Here is an 18,578-nt window from a genome sequence, read left to right as displayed (position 1 = left end):
GTGCTGATTCCTCGAATCATTGGTGGTTACTAAGTGCTGATTCCACCGTATTTTAAATGTGAAGGGGGTTGCTAAGTGTTGATTCCCCCAAGGGGTTGCTAAGTGCTGATTCCCCGACTCATTGGTGGTTGCTAAGTGCTGATCCCACCATATCTTAAATGTGAAAGGGGTTGCTAAGTGTTGATTCCCCGAATCACTGGTGGTTGCTAAGTGCCGAATCCACCGATAACGGACAACATTCCGAGTGTTCAACAAGGGAAAATCGGAAAGGTGAATATATATATAAGGTGGACGAGAATATGTGAGGGATATTGGGTTTGATACTTAATTAACCAATGTGTGAGGTGGAAGGAAACATCAAACCTACAAAAGAGCAAATTTAAATACAAAACTGTTGTGAACAACACCAGTTGGGAAACTTTGAAAAATCACTATAAATGGTGGAAAATGAATTAAAAGTTGAGTAATATATGAAATTGAAGCTGAATGAGTCTATTTTCATATGAAAGAAAAAGGGTAAGCAAAAGAGTAGTATATTTGGGGATATTTGAATTTTATTGAGACACGGTTGAACTGATTTCGAAATCTCCTGTTCCAACTTTGGAAAATCACCAAAAATTGTAAAAAAAAATAATTATGGCTTGAAATTTACATGCTTGTATTTCTTAATGAGTATATTTTTAAGAGAAAGAAACAAGAACATTGTTTGAATTTTTTATAGGGAGATAAGTAAATTTTAGTAAGGAGAGGTCAGAACTGTCAGGCAGTGAAACAGGGGAAGGTTTAAAGCATAAACTGTACTAATTGGCTAAACAAAAAATTCTGAAAATTTTATGGTGAAAAGGTATATGAGTTTAGTTTTGGGTAAAATTTAAGGAACTTAATTTGGAGCCCTGTAGCTCCAAATAAAAATAAATTTGCAACAGTGATGCAAAAAAACAGCTTGCTGGAAATTGAGCAAACAATGAAATTTATGTGTGATAAAAATTATGTCACTATGTAATCTTGTGAAAAATTTATTTACTTGTCATATGTTTACTTACTAAGTTATATGCTTACTCGTTTGTATTTTCCCCTGATTATAGTGACATCAGCCAGTTCGGAACTTGGACGAAGTCAGGAAATCATCCACACTATCATCAACTTTTTGGGTATTTTGGCAATCAACACTTTTGAAACATGGCATATATAGATGACTTTATGTAATGTGGTATAAATATGTATATATAGTATTTTTCAGTTTAATAGGTTGGTGTTTATTAATGGATAAATTGTGTATACACATATATACATGCAATTGGTTGAAATGTTGAAATCGTTTGAAATTGTGTTTTGAAAACTTGCAGGGGGTTTTATGTAAAAATAAGCAGAAATGCTGCCGAAATTTTTTTATAAAAAAAAATTAGTAATTCCTCATACTCTATTCCATCAAGGAATACGGGTAAGGGGTGTTACAGTATGTGTCTGCCAAAAAGGTGATTTGTTGTTAATAGTAGGCCATTATGCATGTGCTTATTGATGACATAAGACGGATGCAAATTATTTTGATCCGCTAAACGTGTTCTTAAAGCTTTGAATCTAAATTAGTCATGGGATTTAATATTGTGAAGGTTAGCAAAGATGCTCGAGTTTTTGGATCTACTCTTAATAAGTCCGCCAAGAATAAGCTATTTGTTTATGCGAGTTTGTATATGAAAGGTATGACAGTCCGCCAGAATTGTTTGTTTGATTAAGATGTGTTGGCTTTCTTTATTAACTTGTTACGGGGGTCTAACTTATTAATCCATCGGTATGTTTCGTAGAGTATGAATCCGTATACTTGGAGTTGAAACCTAATTCCACAAGGACTATACTATGTACCTAAGTCTGTCAGGACAAGCCACTAATGGCAATCTGCAAAAGGAACTATCCACCAAGACCTGTTTTATCTGGTTATCTAAAATTTATTAAGGAAAAAGGTGATATAGGAATCATCTATGGGTTTTCTTCATAAGTCCGCAAATAAGAATTTGCAATGATTTCCTTTCAAAGAAGTAGTTGTATATGGATCCACATAGGCAACTAATAAAGATAGAGTTCGTAGGGATAATCCACCAAGAGATCAATTGCTACTAAATCTGTATTCTGGTATTACATCTAGCAGTAGAAGCTTTGTGTGTGCAAGGCTTTGTATAGTCAAACGTAAAACCTTTTGTTATCAAGTCGTCAGATGTAGATCGACTGTAATCAAGTAAGATGAATTGTTCTCCAGGATGCGTGAGGAAATAAGCGATGATGTTTTGAGGATAATGTACAAGTGAGCCAGGTCGTGTGACTCAGACACTACGCCAATAAGATTGGCAAGCCATCCTAGTATAGACAATCATACTTAAATTCTAAATCATTATAAAGAGCAAATTTGTTAGAATTTTGCCAATTCCAACTTACATATGTGACATTATGTATTGCAAATATTAAGGAAATTAAAGAGGTTATGGAGTGACCAGGCCAGAAACTGTCGTGCTTAGGCAGAATTGTTTCTTGTTGTAATATGTGTTCAACGAGGTGACCCAAAGGTGGAATCTTAGGGTCAGACATAAGTTGAAATTATATAGGTCTGTAGGATACATTTCTAAGTTCAAATAAAATTGTCTGTATATTAAGACTAGTTTGTGCAATATAAATGTATTAAATTCATGTAGTTGGCAAAGTTGATTATTGAATTGAGTTATAAATATTATTGGAAATTAATTAATCTATTAGGCGGAGTGTATTAAGTGAATGTGTTAGTTAAAATTTAAAATTTTGGAGCATAGCACCCTATAACCCGAATCCGGTGGTCGGGTCGAGTATAGGGTGTTACACCAAATAAGTTGATCTACTTGATCATGAACACCTAGTAGGATTTCTCTAATGGCTTTCATGTCATTATCATTAAATAAATATCGTAAGATATTCAAATTCCATATTTTATGGTCACTAGAGAGGAAACGATTGACCAGTGTAGGACCTTGATCATTAGGCCTTAATGATATTGTTCTAAAATCGAGGTTTAAAGGGATCCATTTTTCACCCTAGATAAGAATTTGTCCTCATTATCGATGTTCCATCTCAATACTTTTTTCAAGAAACTAAGACTTTTTAAGATACTATTCAATTCATATGAGCATATTCTACCCTTTCTAGTTTGAATTGGAGTTCATGATGGGAAATAGATCCCTTTTAAAATCAGTGCCTACTTCAATTGGGGTTCTTGGTTGAAACGCCACGCTTGTTGGGTTAATAAAGACTAGTTGAAAGTATGAAAATCATGAAACCCTGTTCCTCCATTCTTCATGGGTATTGGCAATTTATTCCAAGACATTCAATTGATTGAGTTCTTCATTGAATTAGCTCATCCCTACCAAACCTTATTAAAGAGAGCATACACATCAAAACAAAATGATAGGGATTTAAAACAATTCTCAATATACATTGGCATCGAAGACATCACTACTTCGTAAGAATTTCCTGACCAGCTTGAGTAAGAAACTTCCTTTTCCAACTTCTAATACATAAACAAATCTTGTCTTTAAGAAAAAAAAAGCATTTTTCTTCCCTTTTTTTCGGATGGATGGTGCCCATGATAATTTGAGTTAGGAAGCGTCTCTGGAATTCTCATGGCTACTAAGATGGAATCCTTAGTATCCATATAATTGTATTTGGAGAGAAAAAGATTGAAGACTTGTCAAAATTAATGGTTTGTCTTGTAGCTTCTTTAAAGAGATCAATATAGTGAATAATATTAGAGACATTCTCAAGATTGGTAGTACAAAATAGAATGTAGTTGTTTGCAAAAAGAAGGAGAGAGATAGATAGGAACTTGGGTGAAATATGATATCTTTCAATAGATCCTACTTGTTCTATATTCGCTGTAACACCCCTCGCCCAACCCAACCGTCGGGTCCAAGCTACATGATGCCACTTTCATTGTCAGAACAACGACAGTCAAATACGCAATAAATAATCATTTACACATGTAATTTAAGTTTTAATCACAACCAAATCATGTTACACAATCAATTCTGAGTCTTAATCGAGCTTACGAAAGATCTTATGTCAACCTGAACTCGAAATAAGACCAAATTGCAAAGTTTTTAAAATTTTAAGGCCAACGTCATGATGTCATCCCTTCCACGCTGTGACATCGACAAAAAATTTTTCACATCACATCACGATCTCAGGCCACTTAACATCGCGACATCACATACTGTCAACCGACGTTGCGACGAAGAAAGATGCTCGTCGGGACAAGGACCCTATTTTTGGTAAAAGTGAATCATTTGGTACTATTCCAAGTTTCTAACAACAATCATTCAACATATATACCAAATACCAATTTCATTTAAATCAAAACATACCAAATGAGTTAAACATACAATTTCAACCTCATATAAAACATTCCACACCTATTCATTAATTATACTTAATAATTCAATGTCATGAAATACTTATTAACCGAGTTATCTTAACACCAAACCTTATATATGTCATACCATAATGAGACTTACCATTTCACTTGATTTATGTATACTAGTGCACCTTATACACATCTATAGCATATAAGCCTTAAGTTTAACCATCAACCATAAAAACTAGACTACATTTTACAAGCATAATTCAAGTTGCTAATGTTCAAATACATTTCCATTTGACCAATCAAACAAGCTACCATTTGTAACTCATTTCATACCATTCTATATGTCATTCATATAGTTATATACCATCATAACCTTAAGCATGAAAAACATATATATTCATCTTCATATATGAATCAAAACACAGACCAAAAAAAATCATATGAAATGGTTAAGTCAAATTGCCAAGAGCAAACACATTTACATACTAAACCGTACCACAAGACACCTTATAACTAATCCATTTAGCAATCATTCTAACTATCCTTTGGCATAGTGTGACATATATATACATAACATCAATCAAATGCATTAGAGGCATTCTCAAATCATAGATGATTCAAACCCTAATCAAAGTCATGTAATCATACATACATTAACATTGCCAAATACCTTCCATTTTCCATTCAATGGTTAAATTTACATTTTCAAAAAAGTGAACATCACCCAATAGAATTTTAGTAAAATGGACTTGGATACACACAAGAATGTAATGTTCATACAAGCTGACATTATAACCGAGTTGCTCACAAGTTGACATTATATCGAGGTTACCTGTCTGGGCTAAACCTACGATACGTTTAACTCGAGAATCTACAATAAATGCTAGATCTAGTAATAACATGTAAATCCTTGATCAAATACATGTATAACTCTAATAGCATGCTATACGTATCCTAATTTTTTACTAAGTTCACTCAGGCATTACTTTCTTATAAATGTCAATATCAAATCATGTACATATTTCATATTTTATTTACAACTCATACAATCAATCAATAACCATATTAACATATTGTATTATCTCCATACAACCAATATTTACACGAATTTACAATTCAGTCCAATACAAGACATTTGTGCCAAGTTCCCTAATTCTACTAAATTCTAACAAGTTCCATATGAACTTACTTGGTCAAAACAACAAACGAATTAAATCGTTAGGGACTAATCAACAATTTTGGCTTTTCCTCAATCATCTTTGATTTGATCCAATTCTTGATCTATACAATTATTTCATTCAATTTATCAATACCGAGCATTTATACATTATGCCATAACATGAATGAACCTATATAATTTTATTTTTTTGGATACCCCTAAAGTTTTACATTTTATTCAATTTAGTAATTAAAATCGAAATAACTATATCTTTCAAATTTGAGCCTCGATTTAAAATCCGAATTCAATTATATTCATGATAGACCCTCTACTATCTATTTATACCAACATTTCAAAATAATTTTGCATTTCATTCCCTTTAGACCTTATGTACAAAACTAACTATTAAACTTTACAATCTAGTCCTTTTTCATAATCTAAACTTAAAATCTATCAATTTAACACCAATTTCTTCAAAAATCAACAATGACAACTTTTAAAAACTTCAAAATTTTTACAAATTAGTACATGGGTTTGCTAAATCAAGCTCTCATGACCTCAAAAACGTAGAAATTAGAAGAAAATGACTTGAAATTACCTTAAAATTGAGGATAAAAATTTAAAGCTTTGAAACTCTTCTCCCTTCTGTTTTTTCTTAGTTTTGGACGGTAGGAACTTATGATTTAATTAACTTAATTAACCTTATTTACTTAATTAATTAAACCAAAATTTTAAGCTTACACTACACCAAAACAGGCTTTTAGCGGCATTTTTAGCGGCGTTTGGATAAATAACGTCGCTAAAAATCAAGCATTAGCGGCGCTTTTTGAAAAACGCCGCTAAAGATCGAGTATTAGTGGCGCTTTATGAAAAACGCAGCTAAAAACAAGCATTAGTGGCGTTTCCCAGAAAGCTCAGGGCTTTAGCGGCATTTTTGGAAAAGTGCCGCTAATGGTCAGGGCTTTAGCTGTTTTTTTGGGAAAGCGCCGCTAATGCTCAGGGCTTTAGCGGCGTTTTTGGGGAAGCGCCGCTAATGCTCAGGGCTTTAGCAGCGTTTTTGGGAAAGCGCCGCTAATGCTTAGGGCTTTAGCGGCGTTTTTGGGGAAGCGCCGCTAATGCTCAGGGCTTTAGCGGCGTTTTTGGGAAAGCGCCGCTAATGCTCAGGGCTTTAGCGGCGTTTTTGGGATAGCGTCGCTAATGCTCAGGGCTTTTAGCGACGTTTTTGATAAAGCACCGCGAATGCTCTATTTTTAGCGGTGTTTTTTAAAAAGCACCGCTAATGCTCAGGGATTTAAAATATTTTAAAATATTTTTTAAAAATGGAAAAAATTAAAATACTATTATTTAAAATTATTTTAAAGTTTTTTGGATACAATACTGATTTTTTTATTTATATATTAAATAATTTCTTATATAATCGTAAAAGAGATAGTATTAATTTTAAAATATTGAATTAATTATCACTCTAGTTTAGAGTTAAGGTTTAGGTGTTACCATTTTAAGGTTTGTGGATTATGGGTTTAGGGGTTATGGTTTATGGTTTACGGTTTACGGTTTATGGTTTAAAGGCTGGGGTTTAAGGTTTAGAGGTTATGTGTTAAGGGTTTAGGGTTTTAGAGTTTAAGTTTATGGTTTAGGGTTTAGATTAACTAGTGTTTTCTAATTTATATATTAATTAATTTCTTATATAATTGAAAAAGAGATAATATTAATTTGGTTCTTCAAAATCGTGTGAAGATTTGGTTCTTCAAAATCGATATAAGCTATATCTGGCCAAGGATATCCCCATCTTATCCCATCCCGGTTCAGTATTTTTAGTGCTTGGTTCAATTTTTTTTATCCAGTTCAATTTTTTGCGTGTTTTGCCTTGCCCCCGCCATGATCAAATAATTGTATATGGATTTAGGGATTATGGGTTAAGGGTTGGGATTTAAGGTTTAAGGGTTAAGAGTTATGGGTTAAGAGTTAATTATTTAGGGTTTAGAATTTAGGGATTTAAGGGTCGAGTTAGGGTTTGGGGTTTAGAATTTAGGGATTTAAGGGTTGGGTTAGGGTTTAGGGTTTAAATTAATTAGTTTTTTTAATTTATATATTAAATATGTTTTTATATAATTGTAAAAGAGATAATAATAAATTTAATATATTAAAATTATGAGTATAGTTTATATTATTTAAGAGATATATAATAGATAGACTTTATGTATATTGAATGGCTAATTTAGGGTTTAAGGTTTATTTGAGATTTGTTAAATGATACAATTTTATACAATCAATTAATACTTTTATATTTAAAAATATTTAATCTAAACCATTTGATATATTTGATATGGATATATAGGTAATTATTTAATTTGGATAGGACCAAATTATAAGAAAAAAATACAAAAATAAAAATGAGATAAAAATGATATGGATATATAGGTAATTATTTAATTTAGATAATTCTAACTTAATAATTAATTACAACCATTTTATCATTTATTTTCTTATTAAAAATGGCGCCGTTTTTATAAAATTCCTTTTTTTCCCTTAAGCAATAGCAGCGTTTTTGTAAAAAACGCCAAAAAAAAAAAATCGCTTTTAAAAATGGCGCATAAAATCCCTTCTTCTTTTTCCCAAAATTTCAAATGAAATCCCACCTGGAATCTTTCTTCTTTTTTCCCCATTTTATTTTTCCCAAACCATTTCTCCTTTATTTTTTGCTCCCAATTTCCCCAAATCGACAGCCCTCTGCATCTCCGTTGGTCCTGCCCATTTTTGCAGCCTCGACTTCGATGAACAAAACGACTACCTCAAAGGCGTCGTCACTGATGTTATCCATGACCCAGGCCGCGGTGCGCCCTTAGCTCGCGTCATGTTCTGTCACCCATTCCGTTACAAAAAGCAGAAGGATCTGTTCGTCGCCGCTGAGGGTATGTACACCGGACAGTTCGTGTACTGTGGTAAGAAGGCCACCCTTATGGTTGGAAACGTGTTGCCTCTTAGATCTATCCCCGAAGGAGCTGTCGTTTGCAACGTTGAACACCACGTTGGTGATCGTGGGGTTTTCGCTCGGGCTTCTGGTGATTATACCATTGTTATTAGTCACAACCCTGATAACGACACTATCAGGTCTCTAATTTCATATTCTTGTTTTAATTTTAATTTTGATTTCGATTTATTTGCTTTAATTATATGCCTTGTTTATACCCTGATAACTCTTGTTTTAACTTTGTGCTTCCATTTTTACAACATGGACTCAACCAGTAGGGAGAACTGGAGAAGACATTATAGACAATGTTTGAGTATTTTAGCTATGTATTTAGTCCATCTTGGCAAAGCTAAAACGTCTTATAGACAATGTTTAGTTTTGAATGCTAATGGACTTAAATTGAATGCATCTTTCATGACTCTCTGATCTCATCCTACATGGAGTTCGGATTCATAGAGATGATACATTATTTTGTTTTTACACATAGCTTATGGCATCTTCTTTTGAAACAAGAACCGAGCATTTACCTTAATTATCTTATCCTTTATTTCTGTCGATAACTGCATGTTATGTTAATGGAAGCCAATATTGTTCATTGGGAATTTAAAAACAGAAATTGTCTATATTCTAATGCTTGTAAAACCATTTGCTCAGTCTATCTTTGCTAAGTTACTAGCCTTGAGTTAGCCTGCTAATGGACTCACATCAAAGTCCTTTCGGTACTCTTGTTTTGTGCTTTTTATTTACGGAGTTACAGAGTTATCGGAGAAGATACATAAAAAAATTGCCTTTGCATATTCTATAATCTCATAGACGGATAATATTTGATATTTGACAATTGCAATTATTATTTTGCAGCTGAATTGTTTGTTAATGGGGAGATTGTTCAACGATCACCAGAAAGACAAAGGAGGGTGGAACTACAACCGCAAAGGGCCCAAGACAGACCAAGGTGCAAGTTTATGCCTTTGTATGTGTTCCAGTAAAAATTGGACAAAAATGTATAACCCGATTCATTACTGCTCATCTTCACATATTGGAGGCAATGCACTTTATTTTTGTTAGTTTGTGAATATAATGTTGGTTCTAAAATCAATAACTGACTGCATTTCACGTTACTATCAAATTCATTAATTTTTCTTTGATATATGGGTTTTTGTGCATCTCGATGATCGTACAACTTATTTGTAGTAACGTGCTTTATTGATGTAGAATTGCTGACAAATCACAGGTTTACACTCAACATGCTTATATGAGACCTCTTGGAGTTGGTATGTCTATGATTTCTTTAAAATCTTATGAATATGATTTTGTTTTAATTACTTGTATTTGCAACAGTAGATTTTTTACAATTTTTCAGTTAGATATATGCTAATGTATGTCTAAGTAACTTTCTCTAATATGTAATGACAAAAATGGAAGCAATATCGTTCTAGTAGTAGTAGTAGTAGTAGTAGTAGTTATTGATGTAAAATGGAGAAATAAGAGGTGGTCAAAGATTTGGGAGCCGGCAATTTTGGGGTTGCTCGACTTCTCAGACACAAGGGTACCAAGGAGCTTGTTGCTATGAAATATATTGAGAGAGGTCACAAGGTTTGTTTCTTTAATGTCTATTATCTCTCTCACTTGTTCTTGCATTTTTTTGGGTATTATTAATCCTGTTCATTACTTCATCACTTCGAATCACGTTCTTCTTTCTGTCTCTTTCTTTTGAATGCCAAACCGGTTGATTGAAAGCTTAGCTTAGCTGTGTTTGTTTGCAGATAGATGAGAATGTGGCAAGAGAGATTATCAATCACAGATCTCTTAGACACCCTAATATAATCCGGTTCAAGGAGGCAAGTATCGTCTCTTGCTTCATTTCCCTTTTAAAAAATTTAGGATGTTTCTATTTTGATGGGATATGAATGCTGTAGGTGGTTTTGATGCCTACCCATTTAGCAATTGTGATAGAGTATGCTGGTGGTGGTGAACTCTTTGATCGAATTTGCAGTGCTCGTAGATTCAGTGAAGATGAGGTCCTTTTTCTATTTCTATTTTTATTCTTTTCATTCCCACTTTTTTTTTGGAAACAAAATTTATTTTAGTGCTTACTTGTATTTCTTCAGGCTAGATATTTTTTTCAGCAGTTGATCTCTGGTGTTAATTACTGTCACTCCATGGTGTTAAGATGAAGGCAGCTGAGGAAGCCTTGGAAGCAAAACAAAAAGTAACAAATAGCTTGTCTGCTACCTGTTCTTTCTTTTTTTTTTTTATCATGTTTTATAATTTTGTGACAAATTGTTCTTGGTACTCTGAAGATATTTATGCAAAATTACCCTATGATTCTATTGTATTTATACTGCATGGCTACACCATGTATTTCTTAACTAGTTTGTTAAAAATTTTTGTGTGGGTGTTTTATTTTTCGTTATTGTCTGTGTAACTTGCATCAAAAACCTACATTTGAGTTATCTTTCCATTTTTTATTTTAGTTTTGATTCTAAATTTTTATTTTTACTTTAATATTTACGACAACTTGAGTTTTAACTTTTGGATTTTAATTGTGTTATTAATTTACAGCCCTAAATTCTAAAACTAAATTCATTAATTTTTATATTTAGTTTTAAAGTTAAAATTTTCATAGAAAATTTAATTTAAATAATTTTTTTTAAAGATTATGTTTTTAGCGGCGTTTTTGCTAGAAGCGCCGCTAAAGGTTTGTTCTTTAGCGGCGTTTGTGGGAAAAGCGCCGCTAAAGGTCATGGTTTATAGCGGCGTTTGTGATAAAAGCGTCGCGAAAGGTCATGGTCTATAGCGGCGTTTGTGGGAGAAGCGCCGCTAAAGGTCTTTGTCTTTAGCGGCGTTTGTGGAAGAAGCGCCGTTAAAGGTTGTGGTCTTTAGCGGTGCTTTTTCCGGCTTTTCAAAGCGCCGTAAATACTTTTAGCGGCGCTAAAAAGTGCCGCTAAAGGCCTAAAAAGCGCCGCTCAAAGTCTGTTTTGGTGTAGTGTTAAGCAGATTGTGTCATCATCCATTAAATCCTATTGAAAAATTGTTTAATTGCCATTTTAAATCTTTCACTAATTGCAATTTAAATATTTAAGTCTTTGGCCAATTAAAAACCTATAACGATTGGACTTTTACAATTTAGTCCATATACCTAAATTAACAATGAATTTAATAAAATTACAGGACTAAATTTTAATAAAATTTTATACTAACTTCATAAATATTCTTATTAAGTTCCAAAAAGAAGTCCATGAAACAATTTCGTAGGCTTTGTCTAGATCAAGTTTAATGGCCATAATGCCTTTTTCATCCCCATTTTCTCCTTTTGATAACATGGAAGACTTCATGTTCCATGACAAGGACAAAAATCGATTGTGCTATGGAAATGATTGTAGGCAGAATGGATGAATCATTAACAGTTTCGAGATTAGAGACTTTGTCAGGTTAGTCTCATTGATCCTTTCAGTCATCTCACCACAACTAAAAAAGTTTTGCACTAGATCAACGACTTCTTTCTTGATGGTTCCCCAAACTTGATGGTAAAATAATCTTGCGAACTGTAGGGGCCCCTAAATTAGAATCAACATTCTTGATCTCATTTTGAGATAATTTCCTTTGCAAAGATGCATTCATGTAAGAAGTAATCACACTCTCAATGTTCTTCAATTCACGAGCAAGAGATTGAGTCGAAAAGATCATTCAAAAAAACCTTAGAAACAGATTACTCACTTTGTCTTCTTCTTCCTCCCATAGACCATTTACGTTCTCAAGTCTTTGGGTAGAGTTTATTCTTATATGATTCACTTTTGTCGCATGGAAGTGTTGGTTCCAATAAGATTCCTCCAATTTTCAGAGAGTCTCATGCTCTTTCTTGATAGTCTCATTGATTTTCCTCCTAACAGTCCCAAATTTCTGATGTTCCATTGAGTGAGCATATTTGTTACAGATTAGATGCATAGTTGGAAGTGAGGCAAGTTTTCATAAGCTTTGTCGCATTCAGAATCAAAGGTCCATTTAGATTTGAATTCGAAGAACACTAAGATGGGGGAGCGGTACGAGTATATAGTTGGTTTTGTAATGCAATTAGCTTCACTAAAAGTCCACCCCAATAGGTATTGACACAGCATTTGTTGTATAAAATCCATATTAAGGGTGAGTTTGGATGGACGGTATGTTTACCCGCGGTTAGTGTAAAAATAACGGTGATAGTGAGATTAGATGCTGTAGCGACACTGTAGCGTGAGACAAACAGTAAACTAAACGCACCGCACCGCACCCAATCGCCCATCCAAACCCACCCTAAGTCTGCTATTTGAGCAGCTATATCAACTTCCAGAAATTCACATTTTCCCTGATTATCACTCTCCCAAGTCCAGGATTAATATGGCCATTAGATACTTTAATGTTGGCCACTAGTGTTGAGTTTGGTTAGGGAGGAAGTCAGACAATTTTTTTAGGAGCCGAAATTAAATTGTAATTTTTACTATAAAAATTGCAATTTTTAAAGGATTAAATCAAAATTTTATCATTTTTAGAGGGCAAAGTGTAATTTTACCTTTATTAATTTAAAATTTTAAAAATTTTAAAGAGTCAAAAATGAAAATTTATTTTCATTTTAATTTTAAGGGGGTCGGGCAGATGCGCCCCTGGAGCTAATTTTTGTAATGATCTATATATGATTCAAGCATAAGAGGATTAAGGGTTAAGAAAATATTTTTATATCGATATGAGTATTTTATAACTACATTTAAATATTTTTTATTTAATGAATATTAATTCAGGTGGGCATGAATTAGCTCAAATTAAAAAGAAAAAGAAAAAGAAATAGATCCAATTCAATTTTGAAAAAAAAAACAAATATATTTGTTAATTTAGTCTCCTCCATTAGCATGACGCGACGGTATAAACATTCAATTCCATCAAATGTGCAAAGGATAATTATGAGCATAGATCATATGACTCATTTTGTAATATCTTCGATAAACACAAAATTGTTATACCTAAATAAACTCTTTATAGTCTTAAAAGTGTATTCACACTTAAAAAGCAACTCATTTAAAGGGAGATAGATAAGTCCGGTCAAGTAAGGCACAATTTCAAATAAAATTAACAAGGAAATCAACGATACTTTGATCGGGTATAACAATATTAATATAAACATAATTTAAATTGGATTATAAAAATTACATGGATTAGCCATCCCTCTATTCCAACGCATTTTCAACCTAAAGTTAAAAGAAAAAGAAAAAGGAAAATAAAATGTGGTTCTCTCTCATTCTTTCATTTTTCTAGTACATTTTATCTGCTCATCATTCACTAAGCAATTTATATGGTTCTCCTTAGTTTCCATTAAAAATTTTAAAACCTTGTGGCAACCAAGAGATTTTAAGAAAAAGAAAAAAAGGTCTTCATCTGCTACGTTGATAGTATATGCCCAGGCATGTCAAAGTGGTGAAAAAGGGCTGCCCGGGTGGTCTTAATCTGATAGCGGCGGCTGACGGCGGAGATGGGTTGTAAGGCACCGCACCGAAAACATTTGAACCATTTGAATTGGTAGTGTTTAAGATGGAAGAAGTTGTGCTACACATTCACCATTGCCAATCAATTATTCATATTCATAATAAAGAAAAGTGATAATGGAAATGAAAGGTTACCTTGTGGATTGATACTGACATGTCCCACTACCTGAAATATTTATGGGTCAAAGCTGAATCAATCCCCAAGAAGCTTGTACCATAATTATTAATATAAATATTTAGGAAAAACCTCTAATTTCATTATTGTCCTAGTTGTAAAGCTTATCCAAAATCAACCCACCATTTTCTCTAAATCTAACAAATGACCTAACAAGATTTTGATATCATCAATTACATGAAAATATATGTTATTAGCCCCTATACTTTTACCAATTTTAAAATTTAGTATTTGTACTTTCAAAGTTAAACCAATTATTATCATTGTTCGTGATTTTTGTCAGTATTTATCAACTGCACCAAGGGGGCTAGCAAGGACTAGGCCCCCTAAAAGAGGAAAATATCATACGGTTCACTTTATATTTTATAAATTAAAAATTAGTAAATAGTTAAATTGCACATTGCCCCCAAAAACGATAAAATTTTAATTTAATCTTTTAAAATTTATAAAGATATAAGTTAATATAGTAATGGAATTGTATTTTTAACTCTCATAAAAATACATAACTCAATTCCACCACGTCATGTCATATGAGGGTAGTCTAATTAATATGTCAAATTAACAAAAAATACTAACAATGTTAACGATTTGAGCTGAGATTTATAAATTATAAAAGTAAGAGGGCTTGATTTTTAATTTTTTAAAAAAAATCAAAATATAAGGACTAAAAGTAAAATTTAACCAAAATTATATTATGAAATTTCTTACTACATCATCTATCAGTAATCTCAATTTTAGTAGGGGTGATTATTTTGAAATCTTAATCTGACTGCCGAGATGACATGAAAAAAAAGGGTGAAGTAGGTGTTTCCAATTGATGGAAAAGTTGCATGAAATACTTTTAAGTACCATCAATATTTATTTATTTATTTATTAATATTTTTTAAATGAGATGTAAGAATCTTCAATTAAAACAGTTTGGGACCAAAATGGAGGGAATACTTTTGGTTAAAATAACCCCAAAAAAACCTTTTTAATTTTATTTGAATAATGCTTTCAAATATTCATTTTAATAAATTTGTATCCTTCAAATAAATCTTCCATTTGACATAAAAAAATATTTAAAATATTTAAATTTTTGATCATTTTTTTTAAAAAATTAAGTATTAAAATTTTAATATAAGTACCAAAATTATATTATTAAATTTTTTAGTATATTACTGAAAATTAATTACTTAATATGAGTTATTAAATACATTTTTAAGGGATAAAATTAATTTTGTATAATTTTATATATAAAATTTTGATTTGATTTAATTTTCATGAATCGTTAACAACATTATAGAATTAGTACCATTTTACGTTGATACGTTGCATACATAAATAATTATATTAATCTAATATAAAAAATAAATATATATTCATTTATTTAAATGTGTATAATCGAAGCAAAATCAAAATTCGTGTATACGTATGAACTACAATTCAAGTTTTATGCGTCGAATTACACATTGGACCAAAGTTGATGTATAAATTTAATATCTGCCTTTATTTTTAGTTATTAAAATATTTTAATATTTTATAAAATATATTCTTATTTTTAAAAATTGAAGTAGCAACATTGCAAATAAAATATAGGAAATATCAAAATGAATGAAAGAAATTGGGCACATTTATTTAGTCAATACACAGATGCAGCAATAATTATGTGGTGAGCTGGATCAGATTACGGTCCGAATTACTTATTTTATTATTTAAAATTGTTTATATTAGCATTTAAAATATTAAATTTATTTTGAAAATTATGAATTTAGCCGAGCTAGGTATAGTGAAATGCAGAACTTACTTGGATCAATGTTGGTGGTAACAGCGGTGCCTCCAAAATTACAGCTACTAGGAACAGGGTTCTTCCTGAAATAGCTGTTAAATGCATAGGAAGCATGAGCATGAACCGTGTTGGGATTGTAGCACATCCCCCCTGGCTGAATTGCTGCACAGTCTGCACCACCATGCCCACATGCATAGTCTAGTGCTACTTGTACTGCCCTTTCTGATGCACTTTGGCTTGCTACACACCAGCTTCCCCCCAATCCCCCGCTCGTAGTTGTTGCCGGTGCCATCGTCATCGGTGTCATTATCATTGGAGATGCCGTATCCGGGTTGGAAGTTGGGTTCAGTACTGGACTTGATGAAGTAGGAGTCGTGGTTGGAATTATTGTTGGCATCGTTGTTATTGGAGTTGTTATGTCCTTTTGTTCACTAGATATATCGACCTTCTTTGAAACACCTCGACCTGTATCACATTTAATTCCGATTAAGCGCAAGATTCGAGATCAACATTAAAGAAATTAGTCTCCTAATATTCAAAATTGGAGTAGCATAGATGTAAACCATGTTGAGACAAGACATCGTAGTACTGTTGAAACGAAGACTAAATGAAAATAATTTAGTAAGAAAAGGAACAGACTGATTAACAAGACAAGCAAGCATAGAGTTGATTGTTGTATATGCAATAATTAATGATTCAAAAAAAAAAAAGTGAAATGTTCAAAGTTGAAGAACAATGATTAAGATTTTCAAAGAAGAAGCAATGAGTTGGACTGTACTGTATATTGTACAACTTATACAAAAGGATCTCTCCTCTAAAAGAAAAAAAGAAGGCATTGCCCACATGGGAAAGCCATTAAAATGAGGAATTCACAACTGGGAAACTGATACCACAATTCAAAAACAAGATGAACAAATTGAACAACATAAAAATAGGAAAAAGGAGAAACCCAAATTACCTGGAGAGAATAAGAGACAAAACAGGAGGAATATCTCAGTGGAAATTGTAGTTGAGACCATTTCTGTAACTTCCTGCTTCTTCTTTTTTGGGTTGGGACAAAGAAGAGCGAATTAAAGGGTGTGATAAACTACAGAAAACATGAATGATGGTGCGAAAAAGAATGAATTTTGGGAATGGATATAGAGAGAGAGAGTGTGTGTAGTGTGGTTGTTTTGAGAGGAAGAAGCAAAGGAGGGAAAAAAGGTGAGAATGAAGGTTGAAAAAAGGTAGCAAAGATGGAAAAGTGCTTTGGAATTTAGGTTTGGTAAGTGGTGATAGTAATGATGGGGTTTATATGTGCATTTTTGCCTTTCACTTTTTTTTGCCTTATATTTTATCCATGACTTCATTCATTGGTGTTTTTTTTTTTTTGGCTCTAGTGACAAATTTATATAGATTGATGTTAAGTCTAGAACTTGATCCTTTTGTAATCCACTTTATATGAACAATAACTATGCATCATTAAATATACCTATTGATGTTTCTCTTTGTTTATGCAATTGTCTCATACTTTCATTTCACTGTTTTATAAAATTATCAAAAAGAAATCATGGAAGTCTTGTAATCCATGTGAACGAGCTTGTCTTTTGCAAGATATCTGCCCCTTTCTTCTGTTTTTTTCTTTTTTTCTTTTTTCTTTTTGCCTTCATATATATTTGAACAAATTAAGCTTTGTATTTGAATATTGCAAAATTGGGTATTTAAACAGCAAATTCATGATATCTGATAAGGAGTAAAACGAGTTCATTTATTTCATATTCTTCAAAAAATATATATATTTTTAAACTCAAGAAATTGTTTTTGTTGTCTTGCTTTTGTGTGGATTTAGATCGAGTTTTGAGGAAGTTTTCGTGGTTGGACTTTTGTCAATGTGACTAGTGACTACCAGCTGCATAAGTTGAATTTGCCTTTCCTTTACTATTTACTTTATTATTGTTATAATTCTTTTTGATGGCACTAGGTTTTTTTTTTTTAAAGAAACTGCAACATCTACCAGTTTAATTAAAGAAGTTGAAAAAAGACCAGAGACATTAAGAGTGAAGACCCACACTGAAATTGTAATAATAAATGAAAATTAGGATATTTAGATCTATCACATTTTAAAAAATAATTAGCTAGTACAAATAAAATGAATCACTTGAGAACTACTTCCATATAATATAAGTTTATCTCAGTATTTTTTTTAAATATAATAATTATCTACATCCAACTTATTCTTCTTCAAACATCTTAATTGTCCCCTAAAATAGCATATTCATTGAATTTTCTTTTATGAAAAAAAGGACAGTACTGAGCAATAAAGATGATTCAAAGGCCCAATACAAGGAAGAGAATCAAAGAAATTCATGCAACTATCACGTGTTGAAGAAAAGATATGCACACTTTAACTGAAAGTTAAACCAAGCCAGCTCGACTGATAAACAACACCAGCCTAGTGAAGTCGGAAGAGAAAAATATGCAAGCTCCATCAAACAAAACCAGATAATCACAGCCTAGAAGGGTTCCAACCAATAAAAAACTAATGTGTTGATACCTTGCTTTTGCCAAAGGAGGAACTCTCGTCGCTGTAAAAGAATCGAGAAAGAACCATGAAGTCAAGGCCAGCCTTCCTAAGAATCAT

At 32.3% G+C, this 18,578-nt stretch overlaps 3 protein-coding genes across 6 annotated transcripts; 2 read left to right on the top strand and 1 right to left on the bottom strand.

Moving 5' to 3' along the window:
• Positions 1–1,589: 1,589 nt before the first annotated feature.
• Positions 1,590–9,494, top strand: LOC121216074 (60S ribosomal protein L8-3). Its single transcript, XM_041091358.1, has 3 exons — positions 1,590–1,698; positions 8,264–8,599; positions 9,367–9,494. Exons 1-3 carry the CDS (start codon positions 1,590–1,592, stop codon positions 9,492–9,494), a joined length of 573 nt encoding a protein of 190 aa, XP_040947292.1.
• Positions 8,077–10,847, top strand: LOC107959724 (serine/threonine-protein kinase SRK2A). 4 transcript variants are annotated; one of them, XM_041091784.1, is made up of 6 exons: positions 8,077–8,648; positions 9,367–9,460; positions 9,740–10,101; positions 10,272–10,346; positions 10,425–10,526; positions 10,617–10,847. In XM_041091784.1, exons 3-6 carry the CDS (start codon positions 10,075–10,077, stop codon positions 10,680–10,682), a joined length of 270 nt encoding a protein of 89 aa, XP_040947718.1. In that variant the 5' UTR covers positions 8,077–8,648; positions 9,367–9,460; positions 9,740–10,074; the 3' UTR covers positions 10,683–10,847. The 4 variants fall into 4 exon arrangements, with proteins under 4 accessions (XP_040947718.1, XP_040947717.1, XP_040947716.1 ...); XM_041091783.1 differs by having other exon boundaries at positions 8,079–8,648; positions 9,721–10,101; XM_041091782.1 differs by having other exon boundaries at positions 8,145–8,648; positions 9,367–9,478; positions 9,721–10,101.
• A 2,803-nt stretch (positions 10,848–13,650) lies between these two features.
• LOC107959727 (PLASMODESMATA CALLOSE-BINDING PROTEIN 3) lies at positions 13,651–17,339 on the bottom strand. Its single transcript, XM_016895851.2, has 4 exons — positions 16,917–17,339; positions 15,977–16,423; positions 14,151–14,181; positions 13,651–14,076 (listed from the first exon to the last, which is right to left on the bottom strand). The coding sequence occupies exons 1-4, from the start codon at positions 16,975–16,977 to the stop codon at positions 13,905–13,907; spliced, it is 711 nt and encodes a 236-aa protein (XP_016751340.1). The 5' UTR covers positions 16,978–17,339; the 3' UTR covers positions 13,651–13,904.
• Between the last annotated feature and the right edge of the window lie 1,239 nt (positions 17,340–18,578).

Source organism: Gossypium hirsutum, chromosome D04 (assembly GCF_007990345.1).
Source record: "Gossypium hirsutum isolate 1008001.06 chromosome D04, Gossypium_hirsutum_v2.1, whole genome shotgun sequence".
In the NCBI taxonomy this organism is placed as follows: domain Eukaryota; kingdom Viridiplantae; phylum Streptophyta; class Magnoliopsida; order Malvales; family Malvaceae; genus Gossypium; species Gossypium hirsutum.
The sequence above is the reverse complement of the archived record's forward strand: the minus strand, read 5'-3'. Positions and strand labels throughout refer to the sequence as shown.